Raw genomic sequence first — 23,170 nt, 5'->3', positions numbered from 1 at the left:
GGGTATTATGCTGAGTGAAATAAGTCAGTCAGAGAAAGATGATTATCATATGATCTTCCCGATATGAGGAATTTGAGAGGCGGTGGAGGGGCTTTGAGAGGTAGGGAAGAAAAAAATGAAACAAGATGGGATTGGGAGGGAGACAAACCATAAGAGACTCTTAATCTCACAAAACAAACTGAGGGTTGCTGGGGGGAGGGGAGGTATGGAGAGGGTGGTTGGGTTATGGGCATTGGGGAGGGTATGTGATGTGGTGAGTGCTTGATGTGTGTAAGCCTGATGATTCACAGACCTGTACCCCTGGAGAAAATAAAACATTATATGTTAATAAAAATAATTTTTAAAAGGCCTACAAAAGAAGGGTTGTAGCTGCTTTGGAGATTTCTGTTGTCCTTTAATCTATTAGAGTGAATACATTCGTCCTGTAGCATCTTGTCTATTTGAACTTGGTCTCCCTTGATAAATACTGATTTGTGAAGTAACTGATGATATATGAAAGTTGAGTCAGGATTTTTCTTGGGCAGGAAGAGGACACTGTTTCTGCCAGCCTTCAGCTTTTGCAAAAGTTTTAAGTGTCTGGATAGAACTGAGAAGGTAATTGTAGCAATGAAAGAACTCTTGATCTGATAAGTCCAATGAGAAAATAGAATGAAAGTCTCTAAGAAAATGGAGCACATGGATATTTTATAAAATTTCAGTGAAACATCTAGATGGCTTCATTCTTATGCTTCAAAGACTAGTGTTCCCCTCTCTCTCTGCCTGCCTCTGCCTACTTGTGAGCTCTCTCTGTCAAATAAATAAATAAAGTCTTTAAAAAAAAACTAGTGTTCACTGAAATAATGTTTAGTCAGATACTATATTTTGAATTTCAGCAGAAAAGTGCTTTGATATCTTGCTATTTGAGTTTTTCATTAGAAAAGAGGTTCTCTTTTTGGTTCATGCAGGCAACATTAGTGTTCTGTACTTGTATGTTTAGTTTGTACTTCTGGGACTCCATCTTTCCCTTGGTGGCTTCTACACCTGCATATGATGAACACGTCTGTATTTGGTAGGATCCCAGTACCTCACCTTTTTATTACATCTGCCAGTATATAGAATTAAGGAATTTTTACCAAGTAGAGGTTTTATGCTTAGGGCTATCATCCCTTTTGATAGGAAGTGTTTCAGGCATGTGGTTTATAAGGAAAAACTGCTTTCTGGTAGGTTGTTTGAGGAACATAGAAGTAAAAACAAAGTTGAGATATGCATTCTGATTCCCATTTTACTTTTTTGTGTATAGCTTTACAACAGGTGGAATACCCATTTGTATTTACTTCTTTCCTACTGGCTGACTAATACCCATTCATTTGTCAGATACTCATTGTTGCAATTCTCTCTATATCTTTTCAATAAAATTTCATAGAAATCCATTGTGTTTTAGATAACTGAATGAAATATAAAGATTATTGACAATTCATTGAGGAATGACTGATCTTTAAAAGTTATTTGTATGTGCTTATTTGTCTCAAACCCCCATACATTTGCATGCATACTGAAATAGAAACGCTTGCTAAGAAATGGTCTATCTAGCTATTGACTAAAGTCATTTAAGTACCCTTAACTATTAGCTTAGTGAATTTTATGGTTGTTTTGGGCTCCTGACAGCTAACAGCAGTTGCCTCTCAGATTTCTAGGATTCACTTTCCAACTGCTGCTATAAACCCAGGCCAGCACATGGGGTAGCTATGGACAGCCCTGAGAGTATGTCTGCGTTTCTCTGTCACCCAACGAGGTGCTTGTCCTCATGGCTCCTACTCTCTTCTCAGCAGTACTCTTTGTGTTCCTCCTCTGAAGCTACTAACTCGACTCTATACTACTTGTCCATTACTTTCAGCCTTTACACTAACTTCTGGTTTCTGGTTTATTTTTTTTAACCAACACTTAGTAGGCACTGTTTTAAGTTTGGTACTGTATTAACTCATTTAATATAGAATACAGTGGATACTGTTATCTTTGTTTTACAGAGAAGGAAGTTGAGGCCCAGAGTATTGACCATACTTGCTGAAGCTCACATAGCTAGTTAGTGCTAGAGCTTAGGTTTGAACTTAGGCTGTCCTGTAGTATGGTTCAAGTCTGTCTTTCTAACCACTGTGCTCTGCCGCCTTAGTCCTGTGTGTCCACATGGGCCCTATAGTTACATCACTTAATTTCAGCTATCTTAATCCCTTGGCTAACCTGGGAGGGATATGTGCCAACTTCTCTTGCTCCTTTCTATTCCTAAGTTAGGAAGAACCTATACAGGGAAAAAAAACTAAACATTGCCTCTTTTCCTTTCATCCTCAGCCAATCACCTAGACTGCTGGAAGGAGAGGGAATTATTTAGCTTTATTCTCCCAGAAGGCTTTGTAAAATACACTCTTCCAGTCCCCAGTCCTGATACAGGATCCTCCCTCTCCCCATGTGAATAGTTAGTTTAAAAATTTGTGTGTTATATAGAGTACCTAGGTGGCTTAGTTGGTTAAGGGTCCAATTCTTGATTTCAGCTCAGGTCATGATCTCAGGAATGTGAGATTGATCCCTGTGTGGCAGTCTGGGGACTCTGGACTGGGTGTGGAGCCTGCTTCAGATGCTCTCTCTCTTCTCATCCCTCTGCCACCTACCCCCCCCCATGTCCCCCCACCCCCCCAGGGTGATGCTCTCTCTATAAAAGGGGAAAAAAAAACAATGTGTGTCTTACATTTCTCATCATATTTCTGTGTGCTCTATTCATTGGGTGTGTTAGGACAGAAAAGAGTTGAGAACCAGTAAGCTACAATTTATTTTGAAGTAAATTGTAAAACTTCTATCTATCTGGACTGAGAATACCACTTACATATATTTTACTCCAAATGAGTAACTTTAGTCACTTTATATTCATTAGGAAAATACAATGGAAAACTTCACTTTAGCAATGAAAATGCTTAACATGGTCAAATGTTTGTTCACTGATCTTTTATTGAATGTATAAAGCTAGTGTTTATGCTGAATATGATAAATGTTTTGCTTTCTTTGATCAAATTTACATTCAAAGAGCTGTTACAAGAAAAATTCTCCCATAAAAATTCCAATATGTTGTTAAAGTGGATTTTGGTTGTATCTTATTTATATCACACATAAGTCTATTGCTTACTCTTTGTCATGTAAATTATAAATGTCTTTCCTAGTATTGCTTGCCTTAAACAGTCTTAAAAAATGTATCTGGCTGAATAATTGCCTGTCACAATATAATCTACAGAGTTGAAATATTTTTTCAACTTTAAATGCAAGACTAGGTACACCCCTCAGCCCTTGCCCAAATGTAATAGGTGAATAATAGAAAGTAAATGTCATCTGTGCATTTAGTTGATTAACTGTCACTTGTTTATGATTGTACAACTGCTTTGTACAATGTAATGGTCAATGTAGTACAGTAACAATACATTTTTAGTGGCATTATCAGCATTTGTAGAATATACTCACCATTATATTAACTAAAGCTGTAGAAACAGATTTATTTTTTACGTGTGTGTTAGATAACTGCATAAAAATGACTTTGTGTTTGATCATAGTGAGACTTAAAGCACACTTTAGCAGAAAAATGAAGCCATTAAAAAAGAAATAAGGAGCTAGAATTAAGTAACCTTTGGTGCAGGGTACTAGAAAGTCAAAGGAATTGTTTACTTTTGAGTATATTTTATCATTTTATTTATTCTCAATATTTCCTGATAAGTTATGATTTCACTGAGAGCTTCCCAAGAAGTAGAAGATTTTCCTAAAGCATTTGTGCTATACTTTAAGTTCTTATTTATGCTTGCGTATTAGAGAATTAATACTCTATTAATGATTTTGGGAAATTATTTTCATGCTCTCTAATCAGTCATTTCAAGGACACTCTGACCCTGAGTTATAAGAATTAAGTTATCTTTGAGATGATATGTTGAGAGTATTACTCAATTTCTTTCCTTTCATTCTATTTTTCCCCCTTCTTTAGTCCTTGCTTGGTAATGTCTTCAAAAAAGCAACCTTGGAAGGAATTTCTGAAGTAATTACCAGAGGCCCTAATCATTTTATTTTTATTTGAACAATGTGATAGAGTAGGGGAGTATCTAGTTGAGTACAACTTAGGTAATCCTATTAGAATTTGGAGTTACCCTTAAGCTGTGACTAAATTTCATGTGTATAATATTTTAAGTCCTATCAAAAATGCAATACTGAAAATTTCAGACCACTTCTAGAAATAGCAAATATTTATGTAACATTTTTGTTTTAAAAAGTACGTTTATATATTGTTTCATATTATTTTCACCAAAGTGAACTGAGATAGGCAGGTTAAGTATTATTCCCATTTTAGAGACCAAGATCTAGGGCTTAAAAAACTTAGGAAAAAAAAAAAAAGAGAGAGAGAGAGAGAAAGGAAGAGAATTTAGGCAACATATTTGTAAGTAGCAGAGGTGGTATTAGAAATCAGAACTTTTCTTAGACTAATGCTCTGTTCAGTGGGATTCAAGTGCTTATAAAATTGGGGGGAAGTCTCCTCTGGCTGGATTGGTAGGAAATTTTGATATTATTTTGAAAAAATAGAGGGAAAACTGTTTGTCTTGAATACCTTTCAGTCCTTAAAGACAAAACTTATTCTGGTACATCTTTTAGAACTGAATCTATAGTGGGGAAGGTTCCTAGAGGGGTACAATTTTATGTCCCTGGGAGTTGGACAGACAAAGTTCGTCTCTCCCATATATTCGGTTTAGAGTTAACTTTGGGTGTTTGGGCATTATCCTTTCAGGGGTGTTAAATTGTGTGTATGTGAGGGGACCAGTCTAGGTTCAGCAAGATGGTCCGAGTTGGAGGAGGTAATGGCAAATCCACAGATGGCGCTGGTGCTGTTTCTCTTTTTCTTACCATTGATGCTGAGAAATGGGGATTCTCTGGTCATCTACTGGACAACTATACACAGAATCGATTCATTTTCTTCCAGGAACCTGTAGATGATTATTTGTATCCACTTAACTTCCTCCAGTTACACGATTATTTTCTGTGCCTCAGTTTTTGTTCTTCCTTCTATACTGCAGTGTTGTAAGAATAGTTATGTGGTGTTTGTTTTCAGGATGAACCCTTTTGTGTCTAATGGTGTGTTAACGTCTTCCCAATATAGGATTGACTCAGTCAGTGATGATACCCTTATCTTCACTTTGGAGTTTACCAATTGGAAGAGGCTTCCTCCAACTATTGAGAAGATGCTCTCCACTCGTGCCTCAAACTCTTGGGCTCTGCAGCAACATATTGGTAAGAAAGTACAATTTTTTTTTTTCTTAAAGATTTTACTTTATTTATTTGACAGACAGAGATCACAAGTAGGCAGAGAGGCAGGCAGAGAGAGGAGGAAGCAGGCTCCCTGCTGAGCAGAGAGCCCGATGCGGGTCTCAATCCCGGGACTCTGGGATCATGACCTGAGCCGAAGGCAGAGGACTTAACCCACTGAGCCACCCAAGCACCCCAAGAAAGTACAATTTTAAACATGTTTCACTACTTTTTCTTCTCTTCCTCCTCTAGCTATGTTATAATGTTAAGCGACCAGAGTCAATGGAGAGCATACATTAAATTGGGCATCATTTGCATTTTCTTTATGTGGGGAAAGGATGGGGCTATGGGGCTGTGGTGGTGGTGATGGGGGTCGTAATAATTTCCTTCAACAAAAGTCATATCTGATTTGGTAAGTTTAGCCTCAGGAACGGGTATTTATTGATATTTTTATTTAATGGTATCTTTTTATTTCTCGTAAGGATTATTTAAACAGAAGTGAGTCCTAAAATTGTTGTTAGTCTATATTTAGTTTGTGCTCAGAAAAATGCTGAACCTCATTTTCCTCTTAGGTGTGTGTGTGTGGATTTGTGTTCTCTCTTTAATAATTTGTCATCTCTAAAAGGAAATAATACCATCCCTTATTTATACCTGTTCTTACTGAATGCATGCCAGTGTGTTGGTATGATAAAACTGTCAAAGTGAGCTTGGTGAAAATTCTGTGAATTGATTGATACTTTAAATGACTGTTTCAAAAGAAATTCTCAACTTCCTCTCACTAAATTTTTTTAGGCTAGTTATAAAAAACGCATACAGCAGAAGATTTTACACAAGGAAACCAGTTTAAGCTGAACATAATATATTGCCAAGTATTCCTATTTACTTATTCAGATTTATTTTACTTTAACTATATTTTGTTAAACAGATGATATGTCTTAAGTTGGGAAAATTATTTCTTCGCTATTTTTGCATGAAATGTAGCTCTTCATAAAACATGTTGAATAGGTTTTTAGCAAGTGAACTTATGCATATGTAGAAATGTGTCTTGTAATTTCTTGCAAAATTACATTTAAGAAAATTTTTTCAATCAAAAACAGACATTCAGGAAAATATGTTCTTGAACTGAGGTGTATTCAAACTCTTAGTTTCTATTGAAGAAAAAAGTAATCTGTTTGGAGTTCTGAGTCTTTTCATACAGAATTTCTTTAATAATAATGTTGGAAAACTCACTTGCATTTAATTCTTAATGTTGAAAATTGCATCTTCTTTTACTAATTATGTATCTGAAGCAGCAGAGAACAAATATCTATTCAAATTAGATAGAATATGAGACAATGGATTTTGGGAACAAAAGTCAAATGAGGAAGCATATGCCAAATGGGAAAATTATTGCAGTGTATCAATTAGTAAAGATATGTGGGAGTTTACTCTGAAGACTGTAACATATGGCAGGTTTGTCCAGATGAAGGTAAATCTTGTGCATGAGTACATTATCCTACAGTGGACTAAATCCATCAAGGCCTTCTTTATTTAATTAGGCACTAGGTAGAGCTTGTGTAGGGTAATAATCATTATCTCTAAGAGGATTTTATTTTGGCTGAAGATTTGCAGAAGTCTTTCTCAGAAGTACTAATGTAGCTGATGCTTTTCTGGCCAACTTCTCTAGCCCAGTCCTCTTTTCTTGGTTCCATTCCCATGTATACAGCTGCCCTTTGTATTTCCCACGTTTTGACATATCCAAAATGTGAACTTGTCAATCATTTTTCCAACTAGTTCTGCTGTTCCTTCTGTATCCTGGTTTGAGAGGTGGAATGGTTTGGAGCTATTGACCCAGAATTGTGAGTTATTCTTGGCAGCTCTTTGTTACTTGTTTCATCCTGAGCAGTCTTGTTCAATAGGGATGATTGTGTGCCTGCTACTTGGCAAGGTCTGCCAGCATTTTTGGTTGTCACAGCTGGTAAGGGGGCTCTTGTCATCTAGGGGGTAGCGGTGAGGGATGCTGCTAAACATCCTACAATGTGCAGGGCGGACAAAGAATTAGCTGGACTCCAATGTCAGCAGTGCTGAGTTTGAGAGACTGATTTACATGGTCTCTTGGGTTGTCTGGTTTTAGGAAGGCCTTTTAATTCCTATCATGGGAAGCCTTTTCAACCCTGTTCTTATTGCACACTACTTAGGAAAAGCTTGCATTCTTCTGGCTAGTTATACTGGTCTCTCAAGGTATACGTTACTGGTTCTTCTTGTGCAGATAATGGGAGTCATTTAATGTCAGATTTTGTTTTAGTAAGGCTGAGGAAAAGACATGTCCATCTACTCAGTTGTCTGAATTTCTAATAGTATTATGCTTTTCTTCCTTTCTTTAGTTCTAGGCTCTCTCTCAGTATACCCAGCTTCCCTTTTTGCCTTCAGTTTTCGGGACACCATGTTTCTTTCTTTCTTTCTTTTTTCTTTTTCTTTTTTTCAGTAGGATCCAGGCCCAGAATGGAGCCTGACTTGAGGGTTGAACTGACTCTGAGATCAAGACCTCAGCTGAGATCAAGAGTTGGACACTTAACTGACCAAGCCACCCAAGCACCCTGACACGCCCATTTCTGTATATAGGTTATCTTTATTTGGATCTTTAGTTGTAAGATTTCTGGTGAGCAGAAACATGACCAGGAACACCACCAATGGGAGTGAGCCCAGAAAAACAAGTCTTGGCTACCTCTCAAATTGATGACAGTCTTGCTTTTACCCACTTTCTCCAGTAACTTATCATGGTAGTAGAAACTACATTGTCAATATATTTCTTTAAATTTTTTTTTGAAAAGATGCTTCTTGCAGCTCTATAACTATTAGTGAGCTCTTAGATAATTTCAGCTCAGTAGCTGGTTAAGTATATTGGTATCTATCTCAAGGAAAGGATTTTCTCCATTTTTTTAAGGCCTTTTTCAAGTCTTGGAGATGCCATGTACTTGGTCAAAATTCTCCTTTCCTTACCTTTTTCCTCTGTAAGAAAATGGCAAGTTGCTCTGGTAGTTTATAAATAAAAAGGACAACTAGTCCCTTGCTGCTCATCTTTTAATCATGAAGTCAGATTTGTCTTCAAAAAGTTGTTTTTGTTTTTGTTTTTGTTTTTGCATGAGAAAGGAAATGTTATACCAGGTAAAATTTACTGACTGTTCACAGCTTTAATGACAATTTTTAAATCATGTGCCTTATATATACATCTTAGAAACATCATTTTAACCACATAGTAGTAGACTTTTTTTTAAAAAAGATTTTGTTTATGTGTTTGATACAGAGAGAGAGATCACAAGTTTAAAGCAGCAGGCAGAGAGAGAAGGGGAAGCAGGCTCCCTGCTGACCAGAGAGCGTGATGTGGGACTCAATCCCAGGACTCTGAGATCATAACCTGTGCCAAAGACAGAGGTTTAACCCACTGAGCCACCCAGGCGCCCAGTAGTAGACTTCTTCATAAAAAAAAAAAAACTTGCCAATCCCTGACCAGCTGTCCAAGATAAAGTCTAAGTAATTACATTCTTAGGGATAAAAGCACTTGGCTTAGTTCATTCCCCCTTTAATGATCAAATATGTATAATTCTATCCATAGTAATATAAGAATCTGAATTCTACAAAGAATCTAAAAGGGCCCCAGGAAACTCTCTTGATCTATTCATTTCAGTATTCTTCTGCTTTGTTCTAAAAAGGATTTAAAGTAGTTTATACATGTGGATTATCACAGAACAGTGAAGTAGAAGTAAAAAGTGAAAGCAAAAGAAAAATGAAAAGTAATATTGAGGATGGATCTAAAATGGAGTCAGGGAGAGCTTATAGATCCGAAACCTGTCTGTGGATAGGCTATAAGTCTGGCGCTGACTAACCTCTCTAGTCATTGACACTAGGTTACAGAGATCATTATGTAAAACAAGCTTATTGCTCAGAAGTAATATTCATGGATGATTTTCTAGACAATATCTTGGCAGCCATAGTTTCTCAGGACTTTATTTTACCAGTCTTCAATGTGGGCTCTTGCTATCATACCTGACTATAATTCAATAAAAGTAGATCTTCAGGGATCATCAGTACAGTGTCATCCAGGTATTAAGGTATTTGTTACTCTGAATTGACCAGGCTGGCTTTGTAATTGACCGGGCTGGCTTTGTAATATCTGGAGGAGTGGATGACCTATATGTACTTCAGCAGTTCTCTCTAAATATTATATCTTTCAACTCCATTTCTTTAAAAAATTTATTTATTTAAGTAATATCTACACCCCACACAGGGTTCAAACTCATGACCCCAAGATCAAGAGTCACAGGCTCTTCTGAATGAACCAGCCAGGCGCCCCTCAACTCAGTAGTTGTAATAATAGTAGTAGTTAACAATGAATCTAAAATTACACTACTTAAAAAGCATCAGTGTACAGCTATTTTATGTTGCAGGTTGAGTTAACATATTTTTAAGAGGTAGTTGAGCTTCAAAATAGAAGCAAAACAAAAATGGAACATAAAGGTTGATTTGTGATAGGTTAAGTGTTCTGTTTGTGAAACCCAAAGAACATTATGAGAACTCCTTGCTAAATATGGCGGGCAGAGCAAGTATCCACACCCAGCGTTTCCTCTGAAACTTTGAGCAGTACTCATAGTTTTGGAGCAGTCTTTATGACAACCCCTGCCTGCAGTAAGTACACCAAACTGACAACATGTAGCACCTTATTTTAAGAGATTGTTACATTTGCATTTAAAAAATTGAGGAATAACTACCAGAAACAATTTAAATTTAGCAATGGCTTATCTATAATCCTTTCTTATACTATTTTTTCCCCAGCTTTATTGAAATATAGTTGATGTATATAACACTGTGTAAGTTTGAAGTATACATTTTAGTAATAATTAACTAGCATTCCAGTTGTCTACTCAAGCCATTTCTAGTTTAAGGTAATAAAATGTATCCAGTTTTAAAAAGAACATTTTTCTGTTATCTATAGAAAGACCGTATATTTTATGCAAAAGGTGAATCACATTTCTTGAAGGTACATCTTTCAATTTATATATATATTTTTAAAAGTTATTGATTTATTTACTTTGACTAATCTCTATACCAGCGTGGGGCTCAAACTCCTGACCCTGAGATCAAGAATGCCATCCATGCTTTACTAACTGAGCCAGCCAGGTGCCCTTTAAGATGTATCTTTTATAGCATTAAGTTACTTGTTAAAAAGATGGGAGGTGTGGGGCACCTGGGTGGCTCAGTGGGTTAAAGCCTCTGCCCTCGGCTCAGGTCATGATCCCAGAGTCCTGGGATCGAGCCCCACAACAGGCTCTCTACTCCGCGGAGAGCCTGCTTCCCCCTCTCTCTCTCTGTCTGCCTCTGCCTACTTGTGATCTCTGTCAAATAAATAAATTAAAAAAAAAAAAAAAAAGATGGGCTGTGTGGCACAGCCTTATTTCAGGCTAATGGAGAGTTTTAACTCTTCTGCTACTTTGTCTCTTATGGTAGTGACATATCCATGTCCAAGGAAAGGACAATAAAAGCTACAAATAGTATAGTGGTGTATTTGGTAATGAGTATTTATACAAATGCTGTGTGGTGGAATTGCTCAACTAAAACCTACCTGCTTATTTTAAATACTGATGAGCGAAAGTCCAACCTGAAGTTTTCAGATAATTACGTTCAGTAAATTGAAAGGTCTAAATTTGGTAGGGATCAGGAAAATATTTGGAGTAAAGAGTTGTCCTTTAAGACGACAGGAAAAATGGTGTATTATATAGGACCATGCCCATAGAATTAATAAAGCTCCATATTTGGTGAGACTCAGAAGCCACTATTCATGGTGGTTTTCAACTCTAGAGGCATTTCCTCTGGTTTGAGGCATTATCACTAAGAACCCCAACAGTAATTGCCTCTCATCTTGAAAAATTAAACATGTGATCTTCTATTTATAGAGCAGGAAACTTGACCTCCAAGATTCCAGCCATATTGTTGGCCTTTATAACTCTAGCAGAATCATGCCTTGATTAACAGTGTCCTAAAGACTGCCCTTATTGTTAGATTTAAAAGCCAGACTTAGTTCTGCTTTTTGTTTTTTTTTTTAAGATTTTATTTATTTATTTACAGAAAGAGATTATAAGTAGGCAGAGAGGCAGGCGGGGGGAGGGGCAGGCTCCCCGCCGAGCAGAGAGCCTGATATGGGGCTCGATCCCAGGACCCTGAGAACATGACCCAAGCCGAAGGCAGAGGCTTTAACCCACTGAGCCACCCAGGCGCCCCAGTTCTGTTTTTTTTTAAATGAGGAATTTATAGTTAACTTAAAATTTTAACAAGATTCCATCTGCCCATTTATAATTTTAGCTTCACACAGTCTCTTACTAATCCAAGTGTAGCATCACATAGCATTTCTTACTAATTAATCCACATGGCTGTGTGTGTGTGTGTGTGTGTGTGTGTGTGGTGGGGAAATTCTTGCTAAACTAGGTACTAATGGGTTGTAGCTATAGTTGCTGGGATATTTTGCCAGTAAAACTGTTCTGATGTTGTCAGTAGTCTGTTGGTAAGCTAAGAGAGGAGAAAATGTTGCCCTAAAGCAATTACAACAGAATATTTAATGATTTAAAAAAAGAAGATTTTATTTATTCATTTGACAGAGTGGTAAGAGCGAGAGCACAAGTAGGCAGAGCAGCAGGCAGAGGGAGAGAGAGAAGAAAGCTCCCTGCTGAGCAGGGAGCTCTAGGCGGGGCTGGATCCCAGGACACTGGGATCGTGACCTAAGCTAAAGTCAGACGCTTAGTCGACTGAGCCACCCAGGCACCCCTAAAACAGAATTTTTAAAAAAAGTATTCCAGGTATCACATCATCAATATTATTTGAAAGACCATCTTACTCCTCCTGCTTATGTACGGTGTTGGATATGTGCACAGGCAGATCCCAGGGACAGCTGTATCCCAATTTAAAAAAGAAAAAATTATTTTCTAGACCCAAAATATCTATTTTAGGGTGGAAAGCCAATTAGAATAGAAGCTTTAGCTCCTGATAGCTTGTTCATTTGAGAATTTTTAAATCATTCAATCTTTAATTTTAGTTAGTTACAAATATGGACCACAGGCAGAAGTCTTCAGTGAAGAGAAGCTATCATGTAAGTATTTCTGTAGGTGGACATTTACAAATCTCGCTGTTTATATCCATTAATTCCTTAGTGAGTGGATTCTTTAATTACATGTCAGCTCTGTGTTAGACACTGACAGAATTTATGAATGAAGAAATAAAGTGAGCATAGTTCTTTAGTGCAGTGACTAAGGGAATGATGATGCTAGGTCATGGCAGAGGCTTAAGTTGTTTTATAGATAAAAGGGCCTCAGTTTGTAAAAATAAGAACATTAAAGATTTGATTAGATAAAAGTGATTATTTATGTAATAAGATTGCAGATAAGCCAGAGGGAGATGGGATTAACCTTAAAGAGGCCCAACTCTTTGAGAGAAGAAGAGCAATGAAGTTGTTGTGGTTGGAGATAAGTTTGTAGTTGGAGAACTAGACTTGCAGAGAGAATGGGCCCTGAAGGCCTCCTGTTTCACTTTGAAGGAGGAAGGAAATGGCACTGAGGAGACTTAAGTGACAGTGGGGTGGGAACTGGGTGTTTGAGAATGGTGGTTGTGAGAAATGAATGAGGGACTAGGAAAGGAGGTCCCATGCAACCTTACAGACCTGGTAGAGGTTGCAAGTGGTACTAGCTCATATGATTATGGGATCATTTTTTCCCAGCATCGATTCTCTTTCTCCGTGTTGAAGTGCAGAAAGAGAGTGTGGTTAGATTGGTCCTGGGGAACTGGCAGAGCCTTTAGAGAAGAATTGAGGATGATAAAATAATATAAGTGAGGGGCCTCCTGGAATCCAGTCTGAATTGGAAAGGACATGAGAAAGGAAGGGATGTGATAGACCAGTGGTAAGAAGAGTCTGGGGACCCGAGGTCTCCATGATACTAAAGATGGAGTGTACTGGCAGTAAGGGAGAACAGAGTCTGGATGGACAGGCGATAGTATATGCTGGAATTTAAGGACAAAGCCATAGGTCTGGAATTGGTGCAGCACCATGAGAATGCTCCATTTGCCCCCTAGACTTTGTGGTAGGTGTGACAGGGGTGGAAGAATGAGAAGATTCTGTGTGAGAAAGTGGTCAAGGAAGTCATTTCCCGGCGAGGATCAGGCTTCTGTGAGGACAGAGGTGGAGTTTTCTCTACAGAGTTCTAGATGTAGGTGAGTTTGTTTTAAAATGGGGTATCCCGAAAACTTTATGGAATAGTTCTAGAGGCAGTTAAAATTTGCTTTATAATATTGAGTCTCATTTTTTCCTCTTGTCTCAGATTACTGTGTTACAATACCCTAAACAGGGTAGGGTAATGAAGAATGTATTTTTCCCGGAGATTTTAAGACTATGATTCATTTTTTATTTTGATAACCACTGGAAATTGCTTTGGATAGATGGTTTTAGTAACTTGCAAATATTCTAGGCTCCAGAGAGGCACTCTAAAGGTGTGAAAGAGGAAGATGAAATTACTTATCAATGATTAAGTTCCCTTTCATTTTGTCTTTTCTCTGCTAGTGATATAGTTGTAAGAATTGAGTTTTTGTCTCTCCCCTACCCCAACTGAACACACATGGCCCAATGCTTTGTACTTATATTTCCACATGGGTTAGAAAAATGTTTTTTGGAAAATCTGTGTAAGAATGACTACTGATGGCTGGGGCATCTGGGTGGCTCAGTTGGTTAAGCAACTGCCTTTGGCCGAGGTCATGATCTCGGTGTCCTGGGATTGAGCCCCACATCAGGCTCCCTGCTCAGCGGAGACCCTGCTTCTCCCTCTCCCTCTGCCTGCTGCTCTGCTTACCTGTGCTCTCTCTCTCTCTCTCTCTCTAATAAATAAATAAATAAAATCTTTAAAAAAAAAAAAAAGAATGACTAACTGATGGGGCAGCTTACTTTTCTGCAGATGTTAGGAAATGGAGATAACATGAAATGAATTTATTACATCATTAATAGGCTAATACAGGAAAGGAGTTGAAATGCGAATAGCACAAAGTAATACCGTGGTGGTTAACTTCCTAAAAACAAGACTTTTGGAAATATATTAGAGTCTTTGTAGTACTTTATAGTGTGATGGGAGTGACCATAATAATTGTTTATACAAATAGAGGTTTGCTCATTCTCCTATGCTGCAGTATTTAAGAGTCCTTGAACTTAAAGATGGATTATATACTTTTTTTTCCCCTTACAATACCACTGTTCTGATTTTTCTTAATCTCTTTTTCTTGGTGATAAATAGGTATCAGTAGTATGAATCCTAGTGCATATTTTCTAAAAATTCGTTGATTTAAGATAAAGGTGATGTTTTAACTGAGTGAAAAAGAAACCACTTTCTGAAAGAAAGCTTTGCTTGGGAAGATAATTCTGAAAACAGATACTAGAAAGTACTTCTATTGTTAAGTGATTTTCTTGACAAAAACAATGTGTCACCTAGAAAAACTCTCATATTGATGCATTTAAAATACTTAGAAACCATTTTCTTGAGTTTTTAATGCATTTAATAAACATGTAGAGAAGCAAAACTTTCTAATTAGCTTATAAACTGATAACAAAAAAGTTGGATAAATTTTGATAAAAACTTTTGCATAATTAGTAGGTGGGATCGGATAGTATCCTGATTAGTTCAGCTAAGCTACAATGTATTCCTCCCATTTGGACCTCGTACTTTTTTTTTTTTTTTTTAAGATTTTATTTATTTTTTTATTTGACAGACCGAGGTCACAAGTAAGCAGAGAGGCAGGCAGAGAGAGAGGAGGAAGCAGGCTCCCTGCTGAGCAGAGAGCCCAATGTGGGACTTGATCCCAGGACCCTGAGACCATGACCTGAGCCGAAGGCCGAGGTTTTAACCCACTGAGCCACCCAGATGCCCCTATGGACATTGTACTTTTATAAGATATTTTTTTAATCTAGTATCTACATATCTAATATCTAATAGCTACATCAGCCCTTATATCCAAATATTGAAATAAACTGGACCTAGAGCCAAATCTTGGAATTGCTAAGTCACTAAGATTTAAATTTGTAAAGCTTAGGGGGCGCCTGGGTGGCTCAGTGGGTTAAAGCCTCTGCCTTCGGCTCAGGTCATGATCCCAGAGTCCTGGGATCAAGCTCCACATCGGGCTCTCTGCTCAGCGGGGAGACTGCTTTCTCCTCTCTCTCTGCCTGCCTCTCTGCCTACTTGTGATTTCTGTCTGTCAAATAAATAAATAAAATCTTTAAAAAAAAAAATTTGTAAAGCTTAGTCAGCCACCTCACTCTTGTTAAAATATTATTAATATGAATATTTTTAGTAAAAGTAAAAAAGGTTTTATACCTCTAATAAACATTTTTAGAAATTTTTTTTTTAAGATTTTATTTATTTATTTGACAGAGAGATCACAAGTAGGCATAGAGGCAGGCAGAGAGAGAGAGAGAGGAGGAAGCAGGCTCCCTGCTGAGCAGAGAGCCCGATGTGGGACTCGATCCCAGGACCCTGAGATCATGACCCGAGCCGAAGGCAGCAGCTCAACCCACTGAACCACCCAGGTGTCCTAATAAACATTTTTAAAAAGTATTTCTTATTTTAGCTTATTTTTTAAATTTTATGTGTTTTATAGTACAAATATTGTTAACCTAATAGTATATACATATTATTCATATGTAATTAAGTATTTACACATTGGGATTATGTACTCAAAGACTTTTCCCTCATTGAGTGTACAGTCAAAACATTTGGGGAATCACTAGATTAGATGATGTCTAGGATTTGTATGTTATTGTATAGTTTATAAAATGCTTTTGCAAATGTGTTCTAACCTGAACCTCATCAACAGTCTTTCAGTGCAGAGAGGTGTCATCATGTCCATTTTATAGATGAGGCATTATGCCCAAGTTACAGAGGAAGAACTCAAGGTCAAAGTATTTATATGACTTGTCCAAGGTTATACAACTTGTTAATAATGGCTTCTCAACTCCAGACAGGTCTTTTTACTATATGGTACTATTTCCATTCATTTTGCTTATTGCTCTTCTATTGGTCATTCCCCATATTTTGATTTCCTGCCCTAATCTTTCTGTTATTTATTTTTCAGAACACTCAGGTAATTGCTTTTTGTATGTTGTCTAGAGTTTTTGGTTGTAATCAGTGAAAGGGAGAGAGACTATACTAGTAAATTAAGAAAGACTGTAAACAAAGGATGGAAGCCAACCAGAAAGACAGTATATTCATGATGGAAATCTAAATTGTACTAGATGGCCCAGAAATCAAATGAATGCATCTAATGTGGAAAGCCATGCAGAGGAACCAGAGAAATATAGTCCAAGCAGATAGATCATTTAAGTATTGGCATGAGGGCAGGCTGGAGATGATTGGTTGTGGAAAATATAGATAGTGGGTATGTATGATGTACATGTAATTCTCTGCTATAATAAGGTTGGCATTAATAAGCATAATGAATTAAGAATTGTGGAGTTTAGTTTTGTCATGTTTTGTCTTAGTAAAACTTCGTAGAACATGTAGCCTTCTATTTTCAATGTTCTGTCAGTACATATAACAAAAAGAACAAAATTGAATAATTCTGTATAGGAATGAAAGGTTAAATGTTGTTTGCTACTGGATGTATAGATAAACTAGGTTTAATATACTAAAGTGATTGGGTCAGAAAAGTGACTTAAAATTATAGTATGGTTTCAAACATGATTTTCTAGGCTACGATCAGTGCCATAATCCAAGAAGACAGACATCTATTTAACAAATTAAAATCTGGTTTTAACAGGTTTTCATGAAAGTATGTTTTTACATATGTAGAGCTTCTGGGCTATTTCCCTATTATAAATTCAAGACATGGCTTGATCTTCTATCAGCCTAGTGGTAACACATCTGGAAATACCATGCATCACTAAAACTTTCATAGGAATTTTGAGAGCTTTGAAATATTGCATATATGACTATAAAGTTCCCTTAGTATTCACTGGTATATTAAACTAAGATGTCACTGAGGTGTGTATTATTGTCTGTGTTAATAATCTGCAGATGAAAGAGTCCCTTCAGTTCAAGTGAATATAGTTCTTCCCTCTCAGTGTTCATGGTACCATTGATCTATTGTGCTCACAGGAGAAACACCAAAATGGTACAATTAGAATTGTAACCAATCTCAAATAACTATATGCTTTTTTAAAAAAATATGAAATGGAAAGATCTTCTGATAGTTTAGGATAGTTTCAGTGGCTTAGAAGATGTTAGAGAACTGTTTTGGGTTTTTCAAACTTCAAGGAACCCTAGACTTGGAATCAAATCACTTGGATCTAATATCCGCTCTTCTGTTGATGTATACACTGTCAACATGGGCAAGTTACTTAAACTTCTCATAGCAGATGTGTGCTGGTCCCGGGGGGCTTGATCACAAATGATTACGTTTCCACATACATATTACATATACATACATATACACACAAACAAACAAATAAATGGTTTCTTTAACTTTGAAGATAGTGGGGTGGGGTAGTCAGATGGCCTGGAAAGGCTTATTGGCAGGAGGCTGTGGGGCAGCCAGAGGAGATCTCCTCAGCCTGAGGAGTTTGTAAATCGGTGATTTGTCAAGTCAGAGAAGCTGCTGAGGCATTGAGAATCCTTTAGCCCCAGGTGGGCCATTCTCCCAGGTTCTACAGCCATCCTTCTGGGTGTGTAATAAGGCTCTATGTCAAAGGATTTGCAGAAAGAAGAGATTTCAATTGAATAAGATGCATATTAAACCCCTACCTAATATAAGTAAAAATTCTCTTAACTAACCTCTCTGTAACTTACATATTCCGATCTTGTCACTTCCTCTGTCAGTCCCACCTGACCATGCCCATGGTTTGCTTAGTGTTTGCAGCAGACAGCCTACTTTCTAGTATGCCTTCGTTCTGGTGTTCATACAGGCTGAGTTGTGTGCTTCTCAAGAATCAATTATGCTTGTTTCTAAAGCTTCTATGACATTTGTACATACCCATTGGCCTTAGGCCCAATTATTGTTCCTATCTCACTGGGTGAGAGGGCTTCTTTATTACATAATAGTTCAACATGGTTAACCTACTCATTGAAGTTGAACCCACTTACTCATTTGGAAAACTGTGGGCTTTGCAGTTTGGGCATGCTTTTTGTATGCATTCTTGCTTATCTCTGTGTTGTTCTCCTCAACTGTGTTTTCCCATCTTAGAAGTGAGAAAAGGATTCTTCCTTTAAGTTTGCAGAATAGGGTAAAATTTAAACAAAATATAGATATAGAAACACTAGAAATAAATGTACTATGTATTATAGATGCTTTAGTCCTACTGTCTATAATGGGGAGTCTATGAGTTATGGTTTAAGAAAATTCTCGTCTTTTCTTAGATTCAGGATTATGTACCAAATCAGGTAACTCCTTAGCTTTTCTTATTTGGCATTTTGCAAAACTGTGGTTTGAGGAGTTTCCCACACTCTTAATAGACTACATTTAAGCCAGTAAGCTTAAAGTAAAATGTTAGATGATGGATTAACTTCAGTGGTTTAGAAGGTGTTGAAGATATTAGAAAATCACAATGGCGGGTCCTAAATGGTATTAGTTTAAAGAACACTGGACTTGGAATCCAGCTGGTCTGATATCAGCTGGGTTCCTGATAGTACTTGCCTCTGCTGTTCTGATCCTGGTCTGTTACTCATTATTACATTTCATGAGGATTTATTGAGAATTTCTTAGACTAATAAAAGACTTTAGATTTGATTCATACATAAAACCAATAGTTGTTTTTAATAGTCTCAGTTTCTATGGACATTAGGTTCTTTTTTTTTTTTTTTAAAGATTTTATTTATTTATTTGACAGACAGAGATCACTAGTAGGCAGAGAGGCAGGCAGAGAGAGAGGGGGAAGCAGGCTCCCTGCTGAGCAGAGAGCCCAATGTGGGGCTCGATCCCAGGACCCTGGGATCATGCCCTGAGCCGAAGGCAGAGGCTTTAACCCACTGAGCCACCCAGGTGCCCCTGATCCTGGTCTGTTGATCATTATTACATTTCATGAGGATTTATTGAGAATTTCTTAGACTAATAAAAGACTTTAGATTCGATTCACACATAAAACCAATAGTTGTTTTTAATACTCTCAGTTTCTATGGACATTAGCTTCTTCTTCTTCTTCTTCTTCTTCTTTTTTTAAGATTTTATTTATTTGAGAGAGAGAAAGCATGCAAGCACAAGCAGGGGTAGCAATAGAGAGAGAGGGAGAAGCAGACCGTCTGCTGAGCCAGGAACCCGATGTGGAGCTCCATCCCAGGCCCCTGAGATCACGACCCAGGCTAAAGGCAGACGCTTAACTGACTGAACCACCCATACACCCTGACATTAGCTTCTTTAGTTAACACTTCTCATCTTAGAAAATGAAATGCTATCTTAACGATTCTTGAGTAAGTACCTCTGTATTGTCCCTTAATTGGTAATTAGCTTTTGGTAGCAGTAGTTTTAAGTGTGTGTGCATGCTTTGGGGTCATAGGCACTTGAGTTTGAATCCTGGCTCTACCATGTAGAAGATGTATAACCTTTGGAAAGTTACCTAATCCTCTTAAACCTGTTTTCTTACCTCTATAGGTGTATCGATAGTATATACCTCAAAGGGTTAATGAAGATAGAAAGATAATGTTTGTGAAATGTATGGGCATGTGACATAGCAGGTACTCAGTAAATGCTCCTTTCCTCTCTATATCAGTTGTAAATTTGCATTCTTTGTCATGAATAAAAAGAGGAAAACTTCTGCAAATTACTTATTCACTTGATGTGGTCGGTCTAGAGACCATTTGCAATAAAACAGAGTCAGAGGGATATGGTATTTGCTGCTGTAAGTTTCTGTCATTTCTAAAATTAGTTCATCCATTTTTTAAAAAAGATTTTATTTATTTATTTGACAAAGAGAGCTTACAAATAGGCAGAGAGGCAGGTAGAGAGAAGGGGGGAAGCAGGCTCCCCGCCGAGCAGAGAGCCTGATGCATGACCTGAGCTGAAGGTAGAGGCTTTAACCCACTGAGCCACCCAGGCGCCCCTTGCCACATCTTTAGAATGTGAACGTGTTTTATATGACCCTGAAACTGACTTTTCAATGTGTGGCCAGCAACTGGAAAGAGAGGAACTGGAAGGGTGTAAAAAGAATAAAAGGAATAAATAAAGTTTGTTGTGGTCATCCCCACCCAACAAATCTTTCAAAAGTAAGCTAAGTAACATATGCTTTCTCTTTTGCTACAAAGAATTGGAAAGATTTTTAAAAGAAAATTGAAAAAAAATTTCATCTTTCCTTTTTTTGTTTCTCCAGCCTCTGTTCCATCCCTCACCCACCTTTGCCGTTTGGAAATTCGGTCCAGTGTAAAACCAGAACACCTACGATCTGACAGTTTTATCTGTCAGTTGCCACTTCCCAGAAGCCTACATAATTATTTGCTCTATGCAGAAGTTCTAAGGATGAATGAAGTTCCAGAATTGGCAGTTACTCAAGATGGAGAAGTCAGTGAAGCTACTTAATGCAGCTCATGTCTTACTCTGAAAACCACCAAAACAAAGACCCATGCAGTACAAATTCTTCATGATTTCATAGTCATAAAAGATGATTTTTGTTTGTGTGGTTGGTTAGGTTTGTGGGGGGCAATAGTTAAATGCAAATGTTTACAATTGGGCTTCCTGGTTAAAAAAAAATACTGTTAACCTCACTTATGTTACTTTATCACAGATTCATCACCAGCACATTTTTATGTTGTAGATTCATTTACCTAACATTTTTTGCTTTATTCTGTTAATGAAATGTGATGCTGCTTCTAGTGCTAGCCATGGCATATTTCCGCCTATGATTCTGTGTTTGCCTAGGGCTAGGAGCTTAGAAAGAAATGCATAAAACTTTCCTGAAAGTGTACACACATGGGGTTGAATCTATTATTATTATTATTATTATTTTATTTGAGGTTGCCTATCTTATGTTTATAAAAAACTTTTATATTCCATTCTCATCTCTTAATTTAGTAAGTTTTATGAAGAATTTCTTCGCATTGGCTTTTCACAGATAAACTCAGGGGAGAACTTTTTTTTCTTTAAAGAATATAGAAAATGAATAATTTTGCTGTTATTGTTGTTCCCCCCCCCCCCCAGTTCCTTGATACTCTCTTTAACTGAAAGAAATTCCCATTTCTGCAAAAGCAAGACCAGACTAAACTCTGAAATAGGCTCAGTTGGAAAAAATTAGGTCAGTGTTGAAATAAAGAAGCATTTGACCACATTTAGAATACAAATCAGGAGATGAGAGGGGCCTATCTGTGGCACCAGATTCTTTCAAAAAAGAAGCCTGTGTATTTCTGAGTCACTTAGTATCAAATAAAACATTCGAGCTCTGTTCAGCCTCCAAATCTAAGGGAAGCTTTGATCCTGTGATGCAATGATTGCCAGTTATATTAATATTACAATGTTCTTCCTTTTTATTATCTAGATAGGTTATCACATGGTCCTTGATCCTATGAAATTTGGACCTCAGAATTCTAGGTTAATGAGACACCACCTCATTGGTTTTACAGATGCTCAATATAAATCTATGGTCAGAGAAAACTGATCACCGGATCAGGTGAGCTGTGGTAATATGCCGATGGGACCAACCTTAAAAGAAAGTTTATGAAAGCATTACTGTCATGATAGACAGCTAGAAAGTGGGTCCACAGGAGGGCAGGTCTTCTGTCCTAATGGGATCCTGTGGCTTGAAATAGATGGGAGTGTGTCAGCCAGGCCATCCCTGATAGGCCTTTGCTATTTGATAAAAGCAGTGATGAAGACCAAATAATGGAGCATTGTTAGGGTCCAGAGGGACAACTGAACTCAGTGCAGATTATAGCTATAGTTGCTGCCTTTGGGTGGAGATGCTGTTTGAATGTGGGTATACAGCAGAAATAAGTATAGATGTGGAAAGCCAGGTGGAAATTCTGATACTTAATAAAGAAATTCCAAGAGTGTATGTACTGTGTAGTAATTTTTAAATGTTCCAATCTTTATTCTTCCAAACCCTAGGTCTCCGATTTTGAACATAACTGGTTTATTGTTAGGGCCAAATGCACATATAATGTTTCATTTGAGGGTGAGCCTTCTTATGTGTTTTTGTTCATGTTCACATGTGTAGTAAAAATTAAACTATCCAATATATCATTTAGATCTTGTTCTTAAAAATCTGAAAATGGGTATTTCAGAGACATTTAAAAGACCCTGCTAGGGGTGCCTGGATAGTTTAGTGGGTTAAACCTCTGTCTTCGGCTCAGGTCATGATATCAGGGTCCTGGGATTGAGCCCTGCATTGGGCTCTCTGCTCAGTGGGGAGCCTGTTTCTCGAGCTCTCTCTGTCTGCCTCCCTGCCTACTTGTGATCTCTCTCTCTGTGTCAAATAAATAAAATCTTTAAAAAAAATAATAAAAGACCCTGCTATTTAAAACATAAATAATTTTACTTACTGTATAAAATATGTCTTTCTTTTAGATTACTTTATAATAAAATACTGATGATTTCTATGACTTACAACAAAGATTCAGTGAGAAATCTGAAAGTATTAACAGGTAGTGACTTACAGTTACCAGTAATTTTTTTTTTAAAAGATTTTATTTATTTGACAGAGAGAGAAATTACAAGTAGGCAGAGAGGCAGGCAGAGAGAGAGAGGAGGAAGCAGGCTCCCCGTGGAGCAGAGAGCCCGATGTGGGGCTCGATCCTAGGACCCCAGGATCATGACCTGAGCCGAAGGCAGAGACTTTAACCCACTGAGCCACCCAGGCACCCCAACCAGTTATTTTTTTATTAAGATTTTATTTATTATGGACACC

The 23,170-nt window shown here is 37.4% G+C and overlaps 1 protein-coding gene across 3 annotated transcripts in view; it reads left to right on the top strand.

Annotated features, from left to right (window-relative positions):
- Positions 1 to 22,318, top strand: part of ASB3 (ankyrin repeat and SOCS box containing 3) — a 109,771-nt gene extending 87,453 nt beyond the window's left edge. For all 3 annotated transcript variants that reach the window (XM_032352107.1, XM_032352108.1, XM_032352109.1), the window contains exons 9-10: positions 5,150 to 5,280; positions 20,645 to 22,318. In XM_032352107.1, coding sequence (XP_032207998.1) covers positions 5,150 to 5,280; positions 20,645 to 20,850 — 337 coding nt within the window. In that variant the 3' untranslated portion in view covers positions 20,851 to 22,318. The remainder of the gene's footprint in view (positions 1 to 5,149; positions 5,281 to 20,644) is intronic.
- Positions 22,319 to 23,170: the final 852 nt, after the last annotated feature.

Source organism: Mustela erminea, chromosome 7 (genome assembly GCF_009829155.1).
Source record: "Mustela erminea isolate mMusErm1 chromosome 7, mMusErm1.Pri, whole genome shotgun sequence".
Lineage (NCBI taxonomy): Eukaryota > Metazoa > Chordata > Mammalia > Carnivora > Mustelidae > Mustela > Mustela erminea.
This window is presented reverse-complemented; position numbering and strand designations above follow the sequence as displayed.